Genomic DNA, 10,262 nt, shown 5'->3' with positions numbered 1-10,262 from the left:
CTGTCTTGAAATGGCAAGAAAAATAAATTGCAAACTACTTGCAACACTAGACTATTTGTTATTTCCTTCGGAGCTGATCATACCTATCATCATCTTCATAAACAACATATCTGACAGAATTTGTAAGTCCACAAAAAGAAATCCCAGAAAAGTGAGTAAGAGAACACAGGAAAGGAATACTCCTACAAATAAAAAAGTAACAAATTTTCCAAATGCAGATGGAAACACCATTCTCCTCATATACACACTCACAGAACTGTAGTCTTAAGAGCTGTGTTTATGTTTTTAGTGCTAAGTGAAATACTGAGGGTGGTGAGTACACCCTTCAGTGTAATTCTGTGTAAATTATGGCTTTATCAAAGTTAGAATAGCTTGTTACTATTATGGTTCTGACAACGTGTTCTCAAATTTTCTGAGGAGTACTTTTCAAAGTAAGTGTTATTTATTCTCTTTTTATTTCCATATTCAAACACATGCTCAAAGTCAGTCACAAGTAATCAGCTACATAGCTATGAGGGCAAGAAGTTATAATAAGCACAGAATATACATTTGCTGCATAACCTTCAATAGCTATGTTCCTGATAACTTGTAACTGCTTTTGTGTTGATATGGGTCAGTTATGTGACCAATGTTATTACTACTCCATCACAATATTATTGTAGATGGCTGTTATTGGAGACATGCAGTGACATTACAATAAACAGTTACAGTAGTGAGTACGGAAAACTCATTGCGCTGCGAGTGCTTTCAGGTCAGTTGTGCATATACTATCTACCCTAATTAAGCACTGATTCACAGGAAGCTAATCGAACTGGCCTCACTCCCAGGTGCAATATTATTGTGGTCGATTAATAAAAGTAACTTGTTTGTGCTTTGTGTCATAATATCTATATTGTTGATTACTTGTAACTGATTTTGTACTGATATCCAATGGCCTGCAGATGGCCGGTATATTCAAAATCAATAAATTGGAAGACACTAAATACAATTGTTGGTCTACAGAAATAAAAAGAGAATAAACAGTATTTACTTTGTCACTGAATGTTCTCAGCTATTGTCCTGCCACCTACAAACTTACTACACCAATTTTACAATTACTGAAGCCTGAACCCATGAGTGAGACATTACAATAACATTTCCAAAATTTTTCGTATACTTAAATCGATGTGTAATAACATTTGCCTATCTTTATTCGTGATGCAGGAATAACAAACTCCATGAGACTGGGGCAGATGTAGATACTTTTGCTACAAAATTTCTCTATTTGTTAAAATTGTGTTCCAAAGACATTCTGTAATACAGACAAAAACAAGAGCAGCATTGGTGGCTATTACCAAGTGTAAGGACGTCGATACACATACCCTTCTGGAATGCTACCATTAGATTAGGCAAATATGAACTATTTACAAACCAAATTCATTTATTCATCATCAGCCATTTACACCTACAGCTACATAAAGGCCAGCTTCTCATTTTTTTCCCCCATGAATTACGATCTTCAGCCATATGTATCAATGTTGTTTTTGTGTTTTCTATCATGATATATCCACCTGCCATTACATAATTGTCAGACTTGGGATCCAGAACTTCTCAAAACCAAACTATCTCTAGCTGTAACATTAGCTTCATGGATGTGATGTAGCATTTGCTTTATCTTTTTTACATTCATACTTTTGATAGCAATGTGTGTCTCATCTGCAAAAATCTCTCTCTGCAGATGGCTCATTTAATTTTCATTGTCACTAATTACAGAAGACAAATAATCTTGTCACTTCTTGTTCTGTAGCAACTGTAGTGAGTGCATGCAAGCCAGAAGCATGTCTGCATTTTGTATCTAATTTTGCTCAATACAGAGGTGAGTTGATAAAAATTTGGTGTTTCCCAAGTTATTTCAAATATCACTTAACACTTGAGGAGGAGGAGGAGGAGGAGGAGGGGGGGGGGGCAGAAAGAAAGAAAAAGAAACGAACTAAGGAGAGCAGTTTTCAGATCTGTGAGGATGAAGGATATATTTTTAAAATTATATTTTATTATAAATTGCCCCATATACAAAAGATTATCAACTGGTTCTTCGATTTCACATTTTTTTGTAACTGACTTTTGAAGTTTGCTCTATTAACACGTTGACTGCCGTGAAGCTTATTCCAGGTGTCTTGTGCCTGCTGTCGGCTGCAGCAATGCCTCATGTAGGCTGGCAGTGAACCACCTACCATTAGTCAAGTGGCAGTCGATGTGTGAACGCACACACACAGGGGAAGGGTTTTAAGCGTGGAGAAGGAAAGTGAACCAGGCCTAATGCTGGGGTCCGTATGTGTTTGTATAGGAATTATGCATCCTTAGTTAGAAACCTGTGTTATGAAATCCTGCCGTATTAGCAGAAGAGCCAGAGCTTGAAAGCTAGCAAACACTGTTTTCTGTTACGTGTGTCTATGTGCTACATCTCAGTCCACTATATACGAGTGGTAGCCTTTTACTTATGTTAATTGTTATATACTGTTTTTATCCTTCTATACTGCTTTAGCACTGACTGTAGTCAGGTGAGTGGTTTACATATCAAGTGTTTGAAATGTAACAAATTTAAGATCTTTTTTTTGGGGGGTCATGTTTTAACTGTAGATTGTAACAACATCCTGGAAGGAAGTAAACATAAGACCAACTATCTGACTAGCATCAGACCAAAGAATCATTATTTATGTCCAGTATATTGAGCAATTTATTGATATGCAGATTTATTCAAAGCCTGTAAAGAAACAAGCTAACACAAAAGTCATATGTTGTTGAAGTTATGTTTCTGAGTCTTCAAGTATGTTATACAAAGTGAGTACACTGAATCTCTTAAGAATCTTACTTCAGAAATATATTTCTCTAGTTTCAGAAGCTTTTCTGTTCAGGAGATGCAAATTCAGGTCTAATATTCAGAACAAAACAATGTTCCAACTGTAGTTTCAATGTAAGCCCGCATATAACTGCAATCCCATTAGGCATGGATGTTACATTCAGGGATAGGAGAGCAGGCATACACAAATTTCAGTAGAACCTTGTTGTCTGCATCTTGTTCAACCGATTTTTGTATATTTTTTTTACATTTCCTTGTAACTGGAAACTTAATACAATATAATAAAAATAAACATCACATGTATAGTCAAATTCTGCTGAACAGTACCCACAGCAACCTGGAGCAATTTAAAATGCGTTACATCTCCATTACCAAAGAATAATGAGTGAAACATATTACAGAATGCAGCAGCACACCACAGCTGACAATAATTCAAGCAATGAAAACTTGTTTCTCATTTTAAAATATATATTTTCAAGCTCTGAATCTTTCCTCCTCATACAATCATGCAAAAGTTGGTAGTTCATAAAAAGCAATAATATTGATTTATGCCGACTGATTCACAGACATACAAAAAAAAACGAAAAAAATAATGAGAAGAAAACAAGACAACTGTCTACATGCAAAAGACAATTTAGCACAATATCTCAGACTTAGGATAACAGATTTGAGTCTTTACAAAATTTAAGGGAGTTGTCCTGTAGCAGATATAAAAAGATCTCAACTCTTCTTAGACAACTGTATTTCTTTGGTACTATATCATGTGGTTTCAGACTAATACCCTTCATATACAAGATATTATTAATTGTTCATAAATTGCAACAAACACATCCATACATCCACTCAGAAGTACAGGAGAATGTACAAATCACATTAAAATTGTTTACAAATATTAAATGAATATTGGTTACAGCTACTTAAAACTATTATGCACTCCAGGTTTACTACGGATGGATGAGCATGAAAGCAATGCCTACTCTATCAAACATCTTCCAGCTCTATTCTATTAAACAGCATCCAGCAGTACACATTGTTTATTTGTAATACAAGATTGCCTCCTTCCTGAATATTCATTCACAGACTCATTGTATCACAGAAGAAGTAGAAATTTTTCATTTTACATTTTTTAAGACTTTGTAATATGCATTTAAATAATTCTTAGTTAATGTAAACCACTGAAGCATCTACAAAGAAAAATCTGTTTTTCCTAACCACCTCTTTGCACAAACCAACATTCTTAACTTAGGCACACATAGATCTGTTTTTCAGTCTTTAATGAAAAATATGTCAAAACAGTACAAAACGATGTTTTCCTAACTTGCTCGCCATTAAATAGGGAGGTATAAAATTGTTTACTGAAGTACAGAGGCAGAACAGGAAACCCCAGAGATTGGAAGTAAAGGGCAACATAATCCACTTTACATAAACAACACAGTTGTTGTGGGTACTGAATGTAAGACAAATCTTGGACAGTTAACTTCGTATTGATTAGTGGCAGAAGTAAACTCTTAACACTGCTGTCTAAATTGTGCCAAACAATTTAGACAATTAAACAGGAATCACCAAATATGTATTATTCTAAAACTTCTAGGGAGATAAGACTGAATATTAAATACAGAAGTTATGTCCCCCAGCATATTCAAGGGAGTCTTGTAATTTTTTAATGCTAGTTTCTTTTACAACTATACTGCCACTCCATATTTACATGGACAATGTAACAGACCAAGTCTTGCCATCAGCTATCAGTAGTTGTGATGGAAAGTAACAGTGTCAATATTTACTTGTGTCTCTAAATTGTACCATTAAAACAAGCAGAATAGTTAACTCGGGAAACTACTGCTTGCAGATGGAACTTGTGAAGAAATCTTGAGAGAATGAAGCTGTAGTTGTGGCTACCATTCCTTCAGTGGTCCAAATGTTTCACAGCTGACTTCAGTGAATAACACACAATTTTACTATGCCATAAAATAAGAGGTCTAACAGGACTTTAACCTGTATCTTCATGGTATAAGAAGAGACCAGTTTATTTGTAACATTTCAGCTGCAAGCATTAAATTGAAAATCTGGATTACTGACTGCCTTTTTTTTTTTTACTTGACATGGGTGGCAGTATTTTGCATGATTTCATATTTGTTTTGGAAGAGCATATATTTAATTACAGCTTCAAATCATTTTAAAGAACGCCTCTCATCTTGTGAAGTTTGATGTAAGCATATAATACGAGTATGGTATGGATGCTTCAATGTGTTAAAGCAAAATTGAACTAAGTGTGCTAATCAGTAATAGTTATACAGAGATTTTATTTTCTGGGATCTCTAAGTTCTTATTCAAGGACTGCTGTCTGAGTAGAAGTTGCCTGCACAAACATTATTCAGAAACAGGAGCTCCAGGTAAACGTGGTTGGCGTATATCAACATCAAAGCCCCTCGTTCCATCAGGTCCTCGTGGCTGTCTGACTACCGTCAGTTTTGGTCCAGAATCATCAAGGGAAATAGTTCGCAATCGGCTAATAAGCCTCTCTGGCCGTTCTTGTTTAGGAGCGTCACTGAAAATAAGAATAATTATTTTAATAAAAATTTGTTTTGTCACTGAACCACATGGTTATTTAGGGAAAATAGCATTCATATGATGTTCAGCAAATAAATGAAAAAAATATCACCAAACATGATTTTAAACTTATCATAGGTAACTGTGTCAATCTTAAAATCCTAATGCTAAAGTTAGAATAATGGGAAATCTGGAATGGAATAACAATATTATTAGAACACTGCTACTAGCTACATAGAGGAGGCTGCATCTATGTTGCGAGTAGTAATCTATTTGTATTAGTCGAAAGTTACAATTTCACAGAATACATGGTTCTATTTAAGAAGTGCTATACAGGATGTCATACATTGCTGTTAACACAATCCACTTATGATTATCATTTATATGGGGAAATATTTTACGCCATGCCAAGACTGTTAGTTTGTTTTGTTTTAGGGTGCAAAACACAACTGGGGAAATACGCGCCCAAATCAAAACTGGAACACAAAGACAGGGAGGAGTTAAAAATGGCTATACATCAGTCTCAATTGATATAATGGAAGAAAGCTAAAAACAGGCATGTGGAAAAAGGGCTTAAAAAAGCACCATACAGAAACAGAGGTCCAAAACCAAAAATTAAATGGCCTTCAGCACACTTCTTTGGCAGATAAAAAGTAAAACACAGTTGATAGCGCACGCATCATTTGCTAAAATGGCCGATAACTCAGATGGCAAACCAAAGCAGGAACGTAAGCATTTAAAAATGGGCAGTAAGTCAGGAAGTGGCGGACAGTTAAAACTTGGGTGGAATGTGTACAAAGTGGTGGGTTAGCACCACTTATCAAATGACGATGGCTAAGAAGGCAGTGCCCCATACACACCCTACTTGAAATGACCTCCTCCCAGCGAGAAGGCCGAGAGGAGGTTGTCCAAGTCACGGGGAGAGGCTTAATAAGCCGGAGCTTATTTCCATGAAGCAAGGACCATTGGTGATGCCAAAGGGACACTACCCTCCTGACAGACGGCAACACAGAGATTGTCAGAGGGAATATAGGAACTCACGAGCTGAGGTACGAGGACTGCAGCCATGGCAGCAGCCTCGTTTCCTGGCAGTCCGATATGACCAGGAACCCACAGAAACATCACACTGGCTCTACCGAGAGTGAGCAAGTGATAGTTTTCCTGGACCCACTGCACTAAGGGATGGGCGCTGTACAGCGTACAGAGAGTTTGAAGGGGGCTGAGTGAGTCTGAGTACAGGACAGAATCAAAAAGGCCGTGTCACTGGATGTACTCCGTGTTCTGATACAGGACAAAGAGCTCAGCTGTAAATACTGAGCTGTGTGCCGGAAACCAATATTGAAACACATAGGTGCCATTGACGAAGGCACACCCGACCCCACGGTCAGTCCGAGAGCCATAAGTTTATACAAAGCTACTATCGCGAAGGTCATGAAACTGAAGGCGTTAGACTGAGGCTGGAGTAGTGTCCTTAGGAAGCGAATGAAGGACAAAGTTAACATGAGTTGCTTCACAAAGCCAAGGTGTTGAAGGGTTCACACCCACCGGGAAAGGTGCATATAGTGTGAAGATAAGCCACCATAGCAAGTGCTGAAAGTGGACTCCAGGACCTAACAGAGAAAAGAGAAGCATCCCATACTGACGCTCAACGGAATCATGAAAGAAGGAGGCATAGGATGGGTGGCCATGCATGTCAGACAAACAGCATGGATACCTGCTGAAAAGAAAGTCACAGCGGTAGAACAGTGGTAGTTCAGCAGCTCCAGCATACAGACTCTCAACTGGGCTAGTGTAAAAGGCATCTGTGGCCAAACAGATCCCACAATGGTGGATAGTGTTGAGACGGCGTAAGAGGGATGGACGTGCAGACACAGAAACGACGCACCCACAGTTGAGTTTCGAACGGACAATGGACTAGTATAAATGGAGGAGAGTGGTTCAATCGGCACTCCAGGAAGTACTACTGAGGACATATGGGACACTGAGGAACTGCGTAAAGTGGGCTGCCAGGTAAGGCACATGAGAGGACCAAGAGAGTTTCCTATCGAGCATGAGCCCCAGGAATTTCGTAGTTTCAATGAACGGAAGGCCAATGTTCTCAAGACGTATAGACAAGACAGAAGGAGAAACCAATTGCGTTGCCAAAAATTCACAGAGACAGTTTTGTCAGTGGAAAAGTGAAAGCCACTGGCGATGCTCCAGGAGTAAGGATGATTAAGACGAGACTGAAGATGCCTCTCAGTGAGACACGTCCGTGGAGAACTGCAATAGATGGCAAATTTGTCAACAAAATTGGAGCCAGAGACGTCTGACTAGAGCCAGACCATTATAGGGTTAATGGTGATAGCAAAGAGGGCGACGCTCAGGACGAACGCCGTTTTCCTGGATAAAGATGTCCGACAAGGCAGAACCCACACGCACCTTGAAAACTGGGTCTTTTAAAAATGCCTGTAGGAAACAGGGCAGGTGGTCACGGAAGCCTCATGTGTAAAGATTACACAGGATACCAATTCTGTAGTAGGTGTCATAGACCTCCAAATTGAAATGGGATTTCCGCAGAAAACAATTAATAACATGGGTGGACAAAGTAACGAGATGGTCAACTATAGAATGCCACACTCTAAATTCACACTGTAAATTCGTCGGTAAATTGGGAGGCTTGAGTCACCATACCAGGCAGACATGTACCATACGATCCAACACCTTGCAAACGCAGCTGGTAAGAGAGATGTGGCAGTACCTAGAAGGAAGGTTTTTGTCCTTTCCAGGCTTAGGTATGGGTATGACGACGGCTTCACTCCAGCGACCAGGAAATGTGCCCTCTGCCCAGATGTGGTTGTATGTGTTAAGCAGAAAGTGCTTGCCTGCAAGAGAAAGGTGCTGCAACATCTGAATGTGGATGACATCTGGCCCTGGGGGCGGAGTATCGGGATGAACTGAGAGCATGATCCAGGTCCGAGAGCACGTTTTATGTGTGTGAATTGCATCATGGCATGCCTCAGTCCACCAAGGGACTGGGACACGACGTGGTAAAGAGGAAGTGCGAGGAATGAACGTTCTGCAGCAGTAAGGAAAATGTTTGTGAGATATTCCACCTGGTCATCGCAACTGGGGAAATCTTGTTCTTCGAAGGTTGCCAGGGAGGAGTACAGCTGCCATTTAGGCATGCACAAGTATCGGGTAGGTGTCAGCAAACAAACAGCACACAGGAAATTGTTGCCCGAGTAGGTGTTAGAAAAGAACTGACCACTCAAGACGATGGGAAAGTTGGGCAGTGCAAAAAGATAGGTCCAAATGGGAATAGCTGTGGGAGGAGTCAGAAAGGAAAGTGGGTGCCCCAGTGTCAAAGCAGGAGAGGTTAAGTTGGTTAAAGGAGGTCAGCCAAGAGGGCACCTCTCTGATAGGTCCTGGGAGAACCCCAAAGGGGATGACGCACTTTAAAGTCCCCAAGTAGCAAAAATGGGGGAGGTAGCTGCCCGATAAACTGAATGAAGTCTGCGCTGGTGACATTGAATGACAGAGGGACATAAATGGTTCAGAAGGAAAAAGTCAGGTGGGGCAGGAAAAGGCGAATTGCGACAGCTTGAAGGTGGGTAGTCAGGGTGATGGGTCGACTTTAAATGTCATCCCGTACGAGCAGCACGATGCCCCCATGAGATGGAACGCACCTCAGAGGGAAGGTCAAAACGAATCGGTAGGAAATTTGAAAGCTCACAGCGGTTGTGAGGGCACAATTTCGTTTCGTGAAGGCAGAGTACAAGGGGACGCTCCAATGCTAAAAGCAGCCGTAAATCCTCTTCGTGAGACCGAAGGCTGCGAACGTCCATTGGAGTAGTCATGATGAGGAAGACATGTAGGGGTGTCACCTCGGCGGCTGCTGAGTGACAGCCTGTGAAGAGTTGCTACTACAGGACACAGAAGTGGGAGGCTCCTACTCCATGGGGTCCACAGAAGCATCGGTTTGCTTGTGCTGTCGGTCTGTGGAGTCCAATGCTGAAAAATGGTTGGCAGTGCACATTGGCGAAATGGACACTGGCCGGGCTAAGGTATCTTGTGGCAGAGGATCTTCGAGTTGGCGAAGGAGAAGACCGTTTGCCTTTCGTGGACTTCTTCAAGCGTTTCCGGTTAGAGGAACACTTGGGTGTTGTTTGGCTGGAGGGAAGGACGAAGTCTTCATGGGAGTACTCCTTCTGCCCTATCTGGCCTACCACTTCTATAGCTGGTGACTTCAACCCTTGAGGCAAGAGTTTGACGGCCTGTTGCACAGCTGGATGGGGGATGGTGAAGCTACCTCAACACTGGGAGATTTCACGCCCTCAGAGCTGAATTTGGAGGTCAGACATCTGCCTGGCCATGTCTTCAATGGAGCGAAGGTTAACAAGAACAGAACTACAGGTGCCAGACGGGGGAATGCAGGGTTCGCGACTAGCCAGTAACTTATGAGCTACTGGGTAATGCACTTTTTCCTTTACCCAGATCTCTTGGATAGCCCACTCATCAACGTACATGGGACAATCCCAAGAAGTGGCGGCATGGCCGCCAATGCAGTTGATACAGTGGGGAGAAGGGGGGTGGACAATTGCCCTCATGCGCATCCCTACCACAGGTTACACATTTGGCTGTGTATCGACAAGATGCTCTAGTACGAGTTGAAACGATGACACTGGTAGCAGCGCATCGGGTTTGGAATGTACGGCCGGACTGTGATCATTTCATAGCCTGCTTTGATCTTGGACGGAAGCACCACTCTATCAAACGAGAGAAAAAAGTTGGGGTGCGCACTAAGGAGGTATCTACCTTTTTCATTACATGATGGACAGCAATGACACCCTGATCAGAGAGATGACATTGGATTTCGGCCTCGGTCAGACCATCGAGG

General features: G+C 41.0%; 1 protein-coding gene across 1 annotated transcript in view; it reads right to left on the bottom strand.

Moving 5' to 3' along the window:
• Positions 1-3,050: 3,050 nt before the first annotated feature.
• Positions 3,051-10,262, bottom strand: part of LOC126267277 (cold shock domain-containing protein E1) — a 76,619-nt gene continuing 69,407 nt past the window's right edge. The window contains exon 14 of the mRNA XM_049972345.1: positions 3,051-5,381. Coding sequence (XP_049828302.1) covers positions 5,204-5,381 — 178 coding nt within the window. The 3' untranslated portion in view covers positions 3,051-5,203. The remainder of the gene's footprint in view (positions 5,382-10,262) is intronic.

The sequence above is a fragment of the Schistocerca gregaria genome, chromosome 4, assembly GCF_023897955.1.
Source record: "Schistocerca gregaria isolate iqSchGreg1 chromosome 4, iqSchGreg1.2, whole genome shotgun sequence".
NCBI classification, from domain to species: Eukaryota; Metazoa; Arthropoda; class Insecta; order Orthoptera; family Acrididae; genus Schistocerca; species Schistocerca gregaria.
Note: the sequence above shows the minus strand (reverse complement) of the source record. Positions and strands in the feature narration are given on the sequence as shown.